General features: G+C 32.1%; 1 protein-coding gene across 1 annotated transcript; it reads left to right on the top strand.

The window, feature by feature from the left end:
* The first annotated feature begins 3,958 nt into the window (after window positions 1-3,958).
* Window positions 3,959-6,246, top strand: LOC112035674 (LOB domain-containing protein 25). Its single transcript, XM_024068502.2, has 2 exons — window positions 3,959-4,288; window positions 5,242-6,246. Exon 2 carries the CDS (start codon window positions 5,248-5,250, stop codon window positions 5,821-5,823), a length of 576 nt encoding a protein of 191 aa, XP_023924270.1. The 5' UTR covers window positions 3,959-4,288; window positions 5,242-5,247; the 3' UTR covers window positions 5,824-6,246.
* Window positions 6,247-16,128: the final 9,882 nt, after the last annotated feature.

Below are 16,128 nucleotides of genomic sequence, written 5' to 3'. Positions count from 1 at the left end.
TTACACTTTTATTATATATAGCAACTATGGATTTTTACACAATTTTATATGAGTTGATATGGATGAATTTTGAGTTTAATTAGTTAAAATGCAATACATTTTTTTATTATGCAGCACTGTTGCGAGTGTTTTTATTCGGTATAACTCAGGGCAACTAAAGTTATATATATTCCAACCGTACTTGAGCTACCCCATGTCAGATTGTGAGCCCTGTTGGGTCCCTAGATGGTTGCTTTTGATTATATTTTTAATTAGAAGGCAACAATATTAGAGTAATATATTTTCTTATGGGCACAATTGTGTATTAATTGCAAATCCTTCCTAAGCCATCACGTAATTGATAGCCATTGCTTTAAATGAAAGCAAAAACCCACTGGTTTCTTGTTTCACCAATGAACTCTTTGCCAAACCTGCCTTAAAGAATCTTTTCAGTACAGTTCTTTTAGTATATATGAATATAAAACTACCCACTTTTACAACAGAGTTCATTTTACCCACAATAAGTCAGCAAGCAATAAAATTTTGTTCTTTTAGTGGGGCTTAAGATTCACCAATTATGAAGATTCACCAATATATATGTTCTTTAGAATTTTTTTCATAAAGCGGTGAGATTTAACTTTTTACCAAATTATTTACCGCAACTAACTGCCATCATAAGTCATAACCTTGACCAATTCAGTGATCAATGACACTACCATAACCTTTGTTAGCCTATTAATTACATTGCCATGCACATGTCACAATCATGATGTCACCTCCATCACGACAAAGTTGGATCCACCATTGATACGAACCCTGCAAACCATGTATTAGTAAATATCTCATTTAACTATGAACAGATTTTTAATGTCTTATTTTAGTTACTCTTAAAACTATTGAGCTAGACTAAACCTAATGTCTAAACCTATTGAGTTAGACTAAAACTTTTGAGCTAGACTAAACCTAATTCTTAAAGAAGTAATTGGGCATTCTTAGTCCATCAAGAAATAAAATTATAACCTTATAAATAAAGTATTGTAGCAAAAAGTTCTATATTTGCCCAAGGGTCTTCTCACACATGGGGAGAGGAGAAGGTTCTTACAATTAAAAACATAAAGTAAGTTTTTTCGAAGAGTATTTTGAGTGGATCTATTGTTGTTTGAGAGAGTTATTGGATGTATTGAGATTTTGGGATTGAGTTTATGTTTGTAAGGTTTGTGTATGTGATAGTTTTTGTTTATGCTTATGTGAGTTTGTGAATTTGGTTTGTGTGATTTGATTGAAAGTGGATCTAATTTATATTGACTGAGGATTTTGGATGGTGTTGCCTGTGAATGTAGGCTTAGAATTGGTCAAATCAAGTTAAAAAATATTGCCTTGTATGATTGTTTTATATTATTGTTTGTGTGAATTTGCTTCCACTAGTTTCAAATCATAACAATGTAAAATTTTGTGACCTTGGGTGAACAGATACTTAATTACAGCCTATGGTAAAAGTTGCAACTGTTAGGAGGGTTTGTGATATTTCATGAATGGGTGGTGTTGTAGAGAACAACACGTAAGGAAATGTCTCTCGTCATTGTTATCAATTTTCATTAGTGGATTATTTAGGTCAAATATGGTGTGTTTTGCTCCTGTAATATACCCCATTATGCGAGTCTTAATTATCAATTTTTTGTTTGTGGGAGGCAGTACGTGTCAGTATAGAACACTTATAATGATCCTGTTTATTTGTCAAATTAATTAAGGAAAGAAAATACACTAGAAAGAATGCTTGTTTTTATGTTCATCAAATTTTACACTAGAGATAAAATTGTATTTTTGTCCAGTTTCAGCATACGAGTAAGTAAGCTCTATAGCCCCACACACACACAAACAAATAATAAGAATATTGGGAGGGGAAAAAAGAATACTTAACAAATCACCCTTGTTTGAAAAGGACATATTTTGAGTCTAGCTAGTAGTAATCACCTATAAAAACTTTATGTCCTCTTATTTCAAATCAAACAATCTTGCTATTAAGGTTTTAACTTTTTAACTTGATTTTGATAGGAGTAGGTGCAAAAGAAACCCCACAATCAAATTGATCAGAATGAGATCTATGAAGTGCCAGGCTAAACAATTGAATCATTCTGCTTTATAACAGATTTTCGAACTTGTAAATAAAAAAAAAAAAAAATAAGGGTAATTAAAGTATATGTAACAAAAGCTATTAAAAAAAAAAAAAACAAAAACAAAAACAAAAACACACACACACGCATTAATATTGAACACGTGATTAATTAATTATAAGATTAGTCAAAATTGTTAATCGATTTTGTACTTGTTAATTAGTGTGTTGTTCACTCACTTTTTTTCAAGTTTTTGGAATTGATGGTTCCTACTTGATTTCAAAATCCTTTTTTTCTTGGTCTAAAAGTTGAAGGAGTTGCTTTGCTCAATCAGTGCTTGTTATCCTTCATTTCTCAACCATCATTGAAAGAAGTACAAGAGAAACCCCGCCATTAGCATTAAGTGTCTCTTATTTATGAAGATTTCTTGTCATTCTAGCTAGTAAAAATCTGCCACATGTTCATGTTCATGTCTCACAAGAAACAACTTCAGAAAAAGCAACATGTCCATCTTTTTGAGATTTCATTCATGTCTGTCTCTCTTCCCGCTCCATCTCCTTTAGGGTGCATTGGTCTACCATTATTTCTTTTATGTGCTTTTGGTTTTGTTGGTGGTCAAGGCTTGCTTTTAGCTTTTTCAAAGGAAAAAGATATATACTTGCAGAATGTTAGGGTTTCAACATATGTTAAAATGATTTCCATATGGTTGAGAAAATTGTATACCCGCTAGATTCCTGTGGCGTGAGTGGTATCATCTTTTTCATTCTTGTCTAGACTTTTTTTTTTTTTTTTTTTTTTGTTTATCAAAATTTGAACCCCGGGATTTTTATCATGTCACCTTTAAGCGACTTTTCTTAACAATTCATGTATTAATCCACCTTAATTTCTATAATAATTTTTTACATGAAAATAAGTATGGTTTTAAGAACTTTTGAACGATTTTCTAATAAAAGTTCCTTAATCATGAGGTTGGTTTTAAATCATAGTAGTTACATTTTTTTTTCTTTCATGCATGAACCAGTAAGTGTAATAGATGGTTCCTTAATTTAGAATATGAGCAATTCATGGACACCGATGATAGTGATTAATCTCTAACTATTAAGATTGAAGGGGTAGTATTAACTTATATGGCTTGCAAAGATCTCACTAATGCTTTACATAAAAACGTTTTGAGAATGGGTCTTGAGATTATTTGCCTATGATATGCTACTTTGATTTTGAGCAACAATACATAAATTTGGGCTGTGCATTATTTCCATGTATTAATGAAACGATCAAACGTTCCTAATTTGACTTTCATAAATGATTATGTAAATTTTTATGATGTAGTTAACATGATTTGTTATTTCTATACCCATTAGCCACTCCTTTCTTTATGTTTCTGTTGGTCCTATTTTCGATATGCATTTGAACCAGAAAAGGATCATCTCAATTATTATTATTTTTTTGTTAGATTAAAAAATTACAAATTTAAAGATGTATCCACTATCACATTATCTAAAATTGACTTAAAATATGTACATGAATTACATATAGTGAAAGTAAAATAGTGGATAAAAGATCTTGCTTTCTTAAAGACATGCAACTAAAATATTAAGTCACAGAGTCATTGGTTAGTCCTTTCTACTTGTATTTAATCATATACGTAAGGTATTATACTATTTCTTTTTTCATTTTGTAATACAAGTGCATATTGCAACAAAAAGTCCTATTTTGATTAAAGCTATTAGTTTATGGTTAATCAGTTTTATATTTCTTAAAGTTAAAAACTACCTGCTGTGTCAATGCATGAGAATGGGAAGGAATGAGAATGGGAGACATCCCCACTCTCTGATATTATTATTAGATGCAAGGTCATAGTCATTATTCTTTTTAGTGTACCTTCCATTTATTACCTTTGTCTTTTGCCTCCATTCCCTTCTCCATCCACTAAATACTCTTTGCCTTGCTCCTCATCCCCCATTACTTTTTGTCACTGAATTTGCAGCTCTCTCTCTCTCTCTCTCTCTGCCTCCTTCCAATTAGGGTTTTCCCATTGAGGGCTAAACTTAACAAATCTGTAATGCTCACATCTTTGGTTTGTTAAGGTTACTTTTATCTTGGAAGGACAAAGAACAGCTCTTGAAATAGCTCTTGCAAGGGAAAAGGTACTTCCCTTTTTATTCATTTGATCAAAGGATCACTTAGATCACAAACAGGTAAACATATGTAGCTTCTTTATTCCTTTTCTGTGCTACTAATTCTATTCCTGTTTTTATTTTTTGGGTAAGCTAAAGTCTAAAGAGATACTAGATCCCTCTGTTTAGGGCTTTGCTATGTTCATACTCCATATACCTTATTAAAGCTAAGTTGTGTGAGCAAAATTCTACTAAGTTGCACCACTCAGATCCTATGTATATTCAAGAAATTTTCTAAAGGGTATCGTTACTTTCTAAATATAGTTGCACATGCTACTGAGTTCTTCCAAATTTAGAGTGAGAGACTTAAAAGAAAAGACAATTGGAAACCAAAAATTAAGGAACCAAGTACAAGGCCCGGGAAATATGGTTGTGTGTAGAGTGTTAATTATAGTTAAAATTCTTAAAAATTGAAAGAGAAAAAGGAAGAAAGATTTTATCAGAGTGATCAGGAAGTGAGAGATAATTTACTGATCCAAGCAGGTGTGCATGTCTCTTAATATCTGTGTGTGTGTGTGTGTGTGTGTGTGTGAGAGAGAGAGAGAGAGAGAGAGAGAGAGAGAGAGAGAGAGGTGGTTTCTCAGTAATTTCTTCAAATTATTGTTAAATTTATAGGTTTTTGTGACTCAGACTTGGCTGTTGTGGTCCAACTATAGAAAGCATGTAAAATTCCAAGTTGTTTTGCTAAATTTTCCTCACTAATTAAAATTATCCTGGATAACCCTAGAACAGAAGTTGTTTGACTCCAATAAGTAAGATTATTAATGTAACAGAAAGAATAGAAGGGGAAAAAAACAAGAGTTGCCATTGAATTCTACTTGAAATCTAATAAAAAAGCAATCACTCACAGGGAAAGATTAATATTATTTTTTAATTTAAAAATAAATAAATAAAGGAATTTATTAATCTAAAGTGACAAAAAGAAAACTCACAAAAAAATTCTTAATGGGTTTAGTTTAATTATCTTGGTGCAGTTGAAAATGGCTTCATCCAGCTCCTACAATTCTCCCTGTGCTGCCTGCAAGTTCTTGAGGAGAAAATGCATGCCAGGTTGTATCTTTGCACCTTATTTCCCACCAGAGGAGCCCCAGAAATTTGCCAATGTCCACAAGATCTTTGGTGCAAGCAATGTGACTAAGCTCCTCAATGAGCTTCTCCCTCACCAAAGAGAGGATGCAGTGAATTCTCTTGCCTATGAGGCTGAGGCAAGAATAAGGGACCCAGTTTATGGCTGTGTTGGTGCTATCTCATTTCTTCAGAGACAAGTCCAAAGGCTGCAAAAGGAACTTGATTCAGCTAATTCTGATTTAATACGCTTTGCTTGCAATGACATTCCAACATCCTTGCCTCCACCACCACCACATGGGATTGTCAATAACCCAGTTCAACCAATGCCTCCTCGAGCAGCAAGGCCAGTTGAATTTAGTAGAAGAATTGGTAATGAAGCAGGAGGGACATTTTATCAAACACCTTCTTTCCCTCTTTCTTATCCTCTTCCATGGAATGATAACCCTTCTGGGGATATGAATGAAGGAGGAGGAGAAGGACATATGTGAACTAAGAGTTAAGACTCACAAATGGGGAATTCCCATTTAGGGTTTTCTCTCTTTAGGGGCATCATGACCTGAAGAAGTACCCTCTAGGTATGGTGTTATATATATTTAGTTTGGTTTTCTAGCTAGTGGCACATGGAGTAAGTACTCTCCTAGCTAGATCACTTAAGTATTTCTTATATATATTTTCCTAGTAATTTATTTTGTGGGCTATAAAACCAAGAACTTAAGTATTAAGCACCCTAGCTTTATGGGTGTTCCAGTGTGGGATTTGGAACCTAAATAAGACTGTAAAACATAGAGACAGTGTGGCTATGAATTAGATCTCTTATTGTGTCATTATAAGTTCAACTCAAGGCATGCGCATGCCAATTAAACATGTTATTTTGTCATAACTGTTTATGTTTAATAATAAAATGACATATATTAGTTGATCTTAAAAGAGGATTCTCTAGCCTAAGTCTATGACATAGTCCTCTTTTACCCTATATATTCTCACCTTTGTTTCTACTTTGTTCTTGAGGACCACTGTTATGTTTTCAATTCAACTCCAAGTTGCACTTACTTGACCATATAATTTATATTGATTCTCATTTATCTCTGTAATTTTCTTCTTAAAAGAATGATTATGATGGTAAATCACTGATATTTTCAGAGTAGAAAACCTACCATTGGTCCTCTATAAAGTTTTCTTTTAAAAAAATTTTATATATCTATTTTTCAATAAAAACATCTACTGTTACTGGTCATTAAAAATTAAAAAGATGGTATGAATTGCAGTGTATCTTTGAACTTTGCTTGAATTCAAAATTCTTTGAATTGTTGTTATTATTTTTATCTTGTAGCTCTGATAGAAATTGAATATGTTTTCCCTGAAAGTTATATAGTTCTTTTTGTGAAACTCAGCTCCACCTCTTGTTTTCATAGACGCAAATATCCAAAACAGTGAGTCACACAGTCACGTTCCTGTCCTCATTGGTTCCGATCAATAAAGTTGATTCTGCCATTTGGGTTTTCAGCTTTTCCTTCTTCACCCCCTTCACTATTATCATCCTCCAACACTCTCCAGACAAAACAGTGAAACCTTAGACAAAAAGTTACTCTAATATAAAACTCTCTCTCTCTCTGTGACACACACTCTTATGTGTCTATATACTTTACTGAGTACTCTAATGCATGCATGTGTTACTTAAGATATTGTGGAGCTCAATAAAAGCGTGTATTACCTTTTCCTAAGCTTTTTAACTGCATACCTTTCTAAAATATGAATTAGAACTAATTAGAAACCCCAACCACTCAACAAATAAAAAGGGTAAAACCAGTGTTAGGGTTTCTTTTTCCTGATAAATAGGGTTAGGGTTTAATATTAAAACTAAAAAAATAGTCTGTCAAGGTCAGTAGCATATTCTCTCTTTACTCCCAGAAAAAAGGATTGCATCCAAACCTTCAAAGCCGTCATTCTATCATTAAAAGCTTTAAGCTAAAGAGAAGTATATGATTAGACTGAGTTTGAGAGAGAGAGAGAGAGAAGGGGGGTGTGTGTTTTATCCTTAAATTCTTCGACTGTCTAATTCTTTTCATTTCATCCTCTCTCTCTATCTCTCTCTTAGATTCATTTGATCCTTACAAACTTACAATCTGCTGCAGTACAAAGCTATCATAATCATAAAACACAGGCCAAAGTCTAGCTACTGTTTCTTCCTTCACTTTTGTCAGTCTCTCTCTCTCTTTCTCTTAGACACACAAATGCACAAACACTATTACACACACATAATAAAATCAAGTAAAGCTAAAACTGTTCTCAATCCTCTCTCTCTCTCTCTCTCTCTCTCTCACAAGGATGGCTCTCTGGATCTGGGTCTGCCAGAAGTTCCCAGTGGGAGTCACATCCACTACTGTCCTTCAATTCATCACCTCTCTCTCTCTCTCACCCTTCTTCCTCGAGATCACAAAAAAGCCTCCCCTTATTCTTTCTTGGAAATTTTGGTGCATCAAATCTAATCATCTGATCTCCTTTTCCCGACCATATCTTCCAAAAACAAATATTGCAACTTCCTTAATTTTAGCTATATAAAAATACTTTTTTTTTTTTTTTTTTTACAACCACACACTTTACCATACTATTCGCCACAATTTAATACAGTAACATGTAAGTATGTAACTCAAACTTTCACAAAGTCATGTCCACATACTTTTCCCTAAAAATATAAGGAGCGATATTTACTTTACTGTTTCTACCCCAAAAAAAAAAAGATATTTACTTTACTGTTGGGTTTCAGAGCAAAGAAGCATGGCTTTCTGAATATATTGTGGGGCTTTTTTCTCTGAGTGTTGCAATAGTTACTGCCTATAATTCAGAATCTATCAAACCCATCAACCTTCTTCTCTGTACAAACGTGGAGAAGAAGCAAAGAGCAGGTAAACAAGGCAGGCAGAAGTGTTATTTCAAAGGACAAACACAACAGGCCAATACAGGATCGATGGTCCTATTTGATGCCCCCACATGAAATGCTTTAAGACCCTCGTGTGGTTTAAATAAATCCAGGGAGAAGGGACTTTGGATTTGTTTCTTTTAGGTTGGATGTTTTTGATGTTCAGGGACTCTACACTCCCTCCCAATATTTAAAGTAAGCAGTGTACAACAGTTACACTGACACAACTCATGGCACGGCGTGTATATAATTGGAGCTTTTTATATCCTTCAACAAATAGAGTACAGTTGATGTGGTAGTTGGTATTAACAAAAGCAATTTACATTACCCAAAAAAATATTCATGATGACTTTATATATGTCATACTTTTATACAATAAAGTTAGGATTATATAAAATAAAAATTCACAATAATTTTATAATAGTTTTGATTTTTCTGTCATCTTACACTTCGGTTCATTCAATCCGAAATTTTCCTATCCCACCAAAAAAAAAAAAAAAAAAAAATCAGAAATTAATTTTTTTTTTCAATGGTTTTCATTCAATCCGAAATTTTCCTATCCCACCAAAAAAAAAAAAAAAAAAAAATCAGAAATTAATTTTTTTTTTCAATGGTCCATGTGTGAAGTGCTAGGAAAATTAGGAGTGTGAAATTGTTGTAAATTTTTGTTATATGCTTAACCTATTGATTTTTATATGAAATGGATTTTTTTTTAATTTATAATTAGTATGGAGTAACCCATTAGCTATACTCCATGGGTATCCAATATATATTAATAATTACTTAAACTGTGAAAGAGTGATCGATGTTAATAATTCTACAAATTTTATTATATAAATATTACATATTGATATGTTATCTTTTAAACAAAAATAAAGAAGTAATTGATTTTTTTTTTTTTTTTTATGTTGTTAATATAAAAACCAATCACATTGATGTAATTTTTTTAGTAAAGTTAAATTAAATTTAACACATTTTCACTATAAAAGTAAATATGAGTGTTTTTGTCCATTAATTTTAATTCCCTATCTATTAGAGTTACCCAAATCAAATAGTTGTTGTACAAAACCTATATGCACGCATTGCAAAGTGTTTAAAACACTGGAAAATTCTACGATACTTCGGGAGCTAATCAAATAGGGACAGGAATGGAAATAAGGTGATTGAAGTATCAATCACGAGGAGTGAAAAATTTGAAGAGCGAATAACATACAAACACGTAAATGGCATAAAAATTAAAAATCAATCAAGAAATTAAGTTGGGTTTGTTGGATTTCCTTGATTGAAACTATTAGGATTAAGTATTCCACATAGCTTAAGTGCAAGCTTAAGCATGTCCATATAAGCCCTTAGAGATCCTCTCTTTGCAAGCTGCAGTAAGTTCTGCCCATAGGTTATTTTGTATTATTTAGTATCAAAGTCACCATATTGAATAAACTGTCATGGATGTCAATTGTGGAGCGTGGTGGTATATATGTTATGATTCAAGTATCTCACATTGCTTAAATCCAAATTTAACTATATGTATATAAGGTCTTGAGCACCCTCTCCTCGCAAACTAGTTTTCTAGGATAAGTTTTACCCATAAGTTTGCATAAAAAAACTTGACATTTGACCCAAATCAAATGAGTTATGGTTTTATGGTCGAATCTTAGAGAGGGGGACCTAGAGACTAAATTAAAATGTTTTTTCTAAGTCATTGAATAACTAATATATAGGTGAGTGGAGCCACCAAAAAAAGAGAAAAGGCTACTGTCAAGTCAGTGTCATCGACTATGGAGCATGATGGTATATATGTTACGATTCGAGTATCCCACATGGCTTAAATGCAAGTTTAACCATGTGTATATAAGCTCTTAAGCACTCTCTTCTCACCAGCTAGTTTTCTAAGGTAAGTTCTACTCATGAATTTATATCAAAACCCAATATTTTGACCCAAATCCAGTTGGTTTTATTTATTAAAACCCATTACTCTTTGAAGTTTCACTCAAATGTTTTTTGAGAAACAAACACACACACACAAGGGAGAGGGAAAGAGATTTTAACATAAAGGCATGCACATCACAACTCCACTCAAAAGCCATTATGCAAAATCGAGTTGATTTAGGTTGGATAGTTTTAGTTAGATTAAGTATGGTTGAAAAATCCTAATAAGTCTCTTGAATATTTTACTACTATTTTTTTTTTCTTTCATGAAATATAAACAATCTCAATATCTGTCTTTAAATATTTTTTTTTAAAAATCTATTTGCCTTTATTTTTTGGGCAAAAAAAATTCTATTTCTCTTTGAAAATTTAAAATATTTAATATTTATTTTTTCTATTTTCTTCCATTAAATTTTGTCCATATGTATGATGGAAGAAAAAAAAAAGTAGAATCTTGATGATATTATATATATTCTATTAAATACTCTAACAAAAAAGCTTAATAAAAGTGGACAGAATGAAAAAACAAGGAAATATTTTCAAATATGTAGAAAACAAAATATAGACTATACTTCAAGAATGAAAAAATTATTTTTACTTTTTTTCCCCCTTCATCTTGCAATTGTGAAATAAAACTAAATCCATGATTGTCAACTATTGTCTTTGCATGCTATTGGGCCCAAGGTCACTGTTGTTCTTATCACCAATTAAGAGTACTTTTATGTGCTACTGATTTACTAGTACACATGAAACTCTCAGTGGGGACTATATTTCGTTTCAATTTCTTTGTGGCTATATATCAAGTGGGATGATTTAACCACACTAATTTTGTTTTTTAACAAGTCTAAATGGTATTGGAATATAGTGACAATACTATAGAGAAGATTATCTCTTTTTTTTTTTTTTTTTGCTAGGAAAGGGGGAGGTGGGGGACAAGTTATCTATTGAACAACAGTGAGAAAAAAATTTATTACTATCCTTATACTACATTTGTTCTCTTTCAAGAGAGATTTTCTTGATATTACTTTGGAAATTGGCTTTTCAAATTGAATTCTTACAGTGATAGAAGACGCACACAAAAGAGAGATGCTTCAAAGCATAAAAAAAAAGTTGAACCAATGTAGGACTACGTACATAGGATTTCTCCAATTAATGGTTCAATTAAATAAATTATCTTTCAGGAAATTCTTATATAGACTTTTCAAACCTATAATAATAGGTGCATATTACTCATCATTTACACCCACGGTGACGTACGGTAGAACATACCCAAAATGATGCAAATGCCATATTTGAATTTAAAGTGACTCGTTATTGTTATGGCATTTAGATTTTGGAATAAAATTTTTTTATTGGAAACATTTAAAATATTGTCAATAATTAACCTTTGGGTCAAATGGTCCTTCCTTCATAAATATGGGAACGCCGCCAAGATTAGAACTTAAGAGGCCAATCAAATTGTGTGTGACTAAATTTTTCAGGAAATTAAAAAGAAAAAGAAAAATCTAAAATTTTGTTAAGAGTAACTGGACAATACTTTAGATTTAAGTAATAAACTTAGCTAAGTGGTAATCACATATTTTATAGTGTCTTATATGCAGCAGATCTTCTCCTCCACATTCTACCTATCTCAAAAAGGTGAAAAAAATATTTAAGAAAAAAAACCTGTTTTAGTTGCGTTGGAAGATGCTAAAACTATCATCAATTTTATTGCATAACACTTACAAATTGACATAATAATGAATGTGATTTATGTTAATTCAATAACATAATATGTATTAAATATCTAAATTACATTTTAATAATTGATGTACCTCAATTTCTAAAATTAATGTATTGTAAATATTTTTAATAACCCTTACTAACATAATTATTTACTTCACCATTTTAAGGTAAAATTGGGACAATTAATGCACATCTTTGACGCTATGGTTACTTTACAAGTTAAGTGCTTGTAAAATGTGGGACTAAGGGTTGAGGTTAAAGTTAAAAAAAAAAAAAAAAAAAGTGCAATTGGAACACAAAACTCAGTGGGAGTGCAGAGAGAACCAAAGAGGAAGACTTGCTGGTTTCCTTTCCAAGCAAGCCCCTTACTAGCTATCTAGTCCTCCTATTTCTTTTTGACAAGCTAATGGGCCCAAGTCATTGTATTCCCACATGAAAACAACTCGTTAATTTATGCCTTACCTAATTTTTCTCTTTCTATCATCAAGGACATTTTGAATCCATTTCTAATTTCGATTATGAATTGAAAGGGGGGAAGATATTTGAAAAGTACGTTGCTCCCTTGAGAAAACTAAGTCAAACAAACATTTATGCATATGATAATGCAAACATATCTAGAAAGCAGAAAATGAGTTAGGTTCTAAATCAAAGAAAAAGTCAGATCCAATGATCAAATTGTACAATTAATCATGCCAATATTGATTGTAATGATATACATGCATCAAAAAATTTGTGCGCCGCGAGTGCATCATGACTCAAATCTAGCAATGGATATGCTTTTTTTTTTTCATGTTTAATTTGTAATATCAATGCTTTTCAAACTTCACAACTTCTAGATATATACATATACATACTCAACTAGAGGATTCATGAACATAGATTGTTAATCTTTATCAATTGATCATCCCATACTTTAAAAACTGGCACCTAAAGGTAGGTCTTTGAACCAGGACACATGCACAAGTTCTAAAAACAAGTTTTATGTGGCCAAAAACCAGTGATTCTCTCATATTTTTTGCTTTATATATTCTTTTATGATAGAAATGCCTTAATATTTTATACATAAAGTAGTTTTCGTCAGATTGCCAATGATTATTGCCATGATCGTTGCCATCAATGCGATTATAAAGAAACACAAGATTATGGGTTAAAGAAATAATCCATTTTTTTAAAGACATATTCTCTGCCTTTGAGGAATCTTTCGTGAAGTCAAATACATATTTCTTATATAAGAGGATATTACACAAGGATCTTGTTAGGAAGATATAAGATTATGATTTTGTTCCAATAATAAGTATCACATTCTGATTAGTTTTGGACCCCTGAACTTGAGAGGGAGGGATCTAATCATGCGTGCACAAAGTGTTTATAGACCTAAGGTTATTCTTACTCAATGAAAATGACCATCACTCATACTACTGCTTAAAAAGAAATGCATATGCTTTTCTTTTTGAGTAATGCCTTAATTCTTAATTATTAACTAGGCCGTATTTTTTGACAAATTAGTATTCGTTTACCAAAGCACTTAAACATGAAAATAATATAGAGATATAACTTTTTTAAACCTCATTTCTTAGGCCGCACTTTTATATAACAAATATTTAAATAGGTCAATAACAATAAATTATTTATAGCCATATATTTATTCATCTTTTTTATGGACAATGTTTCTCTCACCTATACATTTTCCTTGCATATTTCCTGATAAGATTGAGATCGAGAGGCTTAAAAGTTAAACGTGATACGCAAATTATGCTCCTGTCCTTAGCCAAATCCAATCACTACAAATTAACTAGCTAAAATTTGAGGATTTGCCCGTAGGAACCAGAATAATTACTTATGAAAGTAACAATTTAGAATTAGACTCGTGTTGTTTTGAAGTGGACACTAACAAAAATGTTAGGTCGAAGCTGTGGGATTAAACACATTGCCATGATGGAAGAGTGGACATGATTTATTGGAAATTTATTTATAAAAAAATATATAAATAAATCACTTTCCTCTCTTCTTCTTCTTCTTCTTCTTCTTTTTTTTTTTTTTTTTTTTTTTTAAATCACTTTCCTCTCTTCTTCTTCTTCTTCTTCTTTTTTTTTTTTTTTTTTGCTGAATACTTTCCTCTCTTCTTCAGTTCTGGGAATACGGCCTTTCCATCGGAATTCTAAGCAATATTCTTTTTTCTGTTCAACTCAAATTCCGCTTGCTTTTTACAGAGAAGAGACAGAAAATTCTCTTTTTTGGACAAAGAGGCAACATTAACAATGAGAGTTACATCATGTTATTATCACTAGACGTTGTGTCAGTCAGGCTACATCAAATTCATTAGGTAGCTAATACTTCACCACGTGACATTTCAAAACTTTTTTAATTTTTTAGCAAGTATCGAATTCCTCAAATATTTGATTCACATTGGGCCAAAACTTACACAAAAGCAGCCCACATGGAATACCTGGGACGTAGTAAATTATGCAAACATACTATGGTGGGCTCTAACATAGTAACGTTGAGCCCCCAAGCTTTACCCAAAACCATAGTATTGATGGTTCAAGCAAGTCAGCTCAAGCCCAGAAGAATTTAATTGAAAGGATTCGATTATTATTCATTCTAATTTAATGATTTGCCAAACCAAAAGATAGAATAACATTTGAATTTTTGATACAAAAGAGCAGGAAGTGACTAAGTGAGGCTAAATTGGATATATCACGTCTACAGAGTTGAAGCTTGATCATTTGAAGTGTACCCAATTTTGATCAAATGTGAGGTAAGGTGGGGGTTATGAAGAGATCAATTTCTGTTCTTTTAATCAATCAAGCAAATCTAGCTCAAGTTTAAGCTTCTAAAAAGCTTTAAAGACCCAAGCTTGAGCCTCATGAGAATATTTGTTTAGGTTCATGAATAGACCAAACATACACAAATCAAGCTTCAAAACAGCTTAGAGGCTTAGAGCATTCATGTTGGATAAGGATATAATAACATGTTCCTATGTTCAAGGTCCATGGCTTGCCAGCCTATATATAGGAGCCTCAAGAATTCTCCTGCATAGTATTCACAGGCCAAGACCCATAGTTTTAATAATGAAACCCTAGGGCAAGTGAGAGCCTGAAGAGAATATGTTTGCCTCCGTTCAAATATCTGAATGTGTGTGTTTAAAATAAAGGGAATAGTGCACTTACATAGTGTGCACATCGAAACTCTTATGGCAATGGGCTGCCCATGTGGGCTGCGTCTACTAGGCCTGGCCTGCGAGCTCAAATGCCAACAAATCCCTTAAGCTTTTTAAAAAGGTTAATCACATTAATCATTTATTTTAATAAATTTTTTTATAAAAAAATTAAAAAAATTGTGGAAAAAGTTAATTATTTTTTCATTTTTTTAATAAAAAATTTTCATTTTACTTTAAATAAAGTTTTACCATCAAACACTTTAATTTTAAGTAAAAGATCTTCAAATAATACTTTAATGGCTTTGTAGAGCAATCAAATTAGCTTTTCAGTCGTTGATGATGCGAAAAAATATACCGAAATTTTCACTCCTATTCATAAGTGCATTGTGGTGGGGCCTAGGTGACGTGACAGCTTATGAGAGGAGGTGAAATTTTCAATTGTATGTTTTCAGTGAGTAGCATTACTCTATGAAAAAAATTAGGTTCATGAATAGACCAAACATACACAAATCAAGCTTCAAAACAGCTTAGAGGCTTAGAGCATTCATGTTGGATAAGGATATAATAACATGTTCCTATGTTCAAGGTCCATGGCTTGCCAGCCTATATATAGGAGCCTCAAGAATTCTCCTGCATAGTATTCACAGGCCAAGACCCATAGTTTTAATAATGAAACCCTAGGGCAAGTGAGAGCCTGAAGAGAATATGTTTGCCTCCGTTCAAATATCTGAATGTGTGTGTTTAAAATAAAGGGAATAGTGCACTTACATAGTGTGCACATCGAAACTCTTAAGGCAATGGGCTGCCCATGTGGGCTGCGTCTACTAGGCCTGGCCTGCGAGCTCAAATGCCAACAAATCCCTTAAGCTTTTTAAAAAGGTTAATCACATTAATCATTTATTTTAATAAATTTTTTTATAAAAAAATTTAAAAAATTGTGGAAAAAGTTAATTATTTTTTCATTTTTTTAATAAAAAATTTTCATTTTACTTTAAATAAAGTTTTACCATCAAACACTTTAATTTTAAGTAAAAGATCTTCAAATAATACTTTAATGGCTTTGTA

This window comes from Quercus suber, unplaced genomic scaffold (genome assembly GCF_002906115.3).
Source record: "Quercus suber isolate HL8 unplaced genomic scaffold, Cork oak 2.0 scaffold_48, whole genome shotgun sequence".
In the NCBI taxonomy this organism is placed as follows: Eukaryota; Viridiplantae; Streptophyta; class Magnoliopsida; order Fagales; family Fagaceae; genus Quercus; species Quercus suber.
Note: the sequence above shows the minus strand (reverse complement) of the source record. Positions and strands in the feature narration are given on the sequence as shown.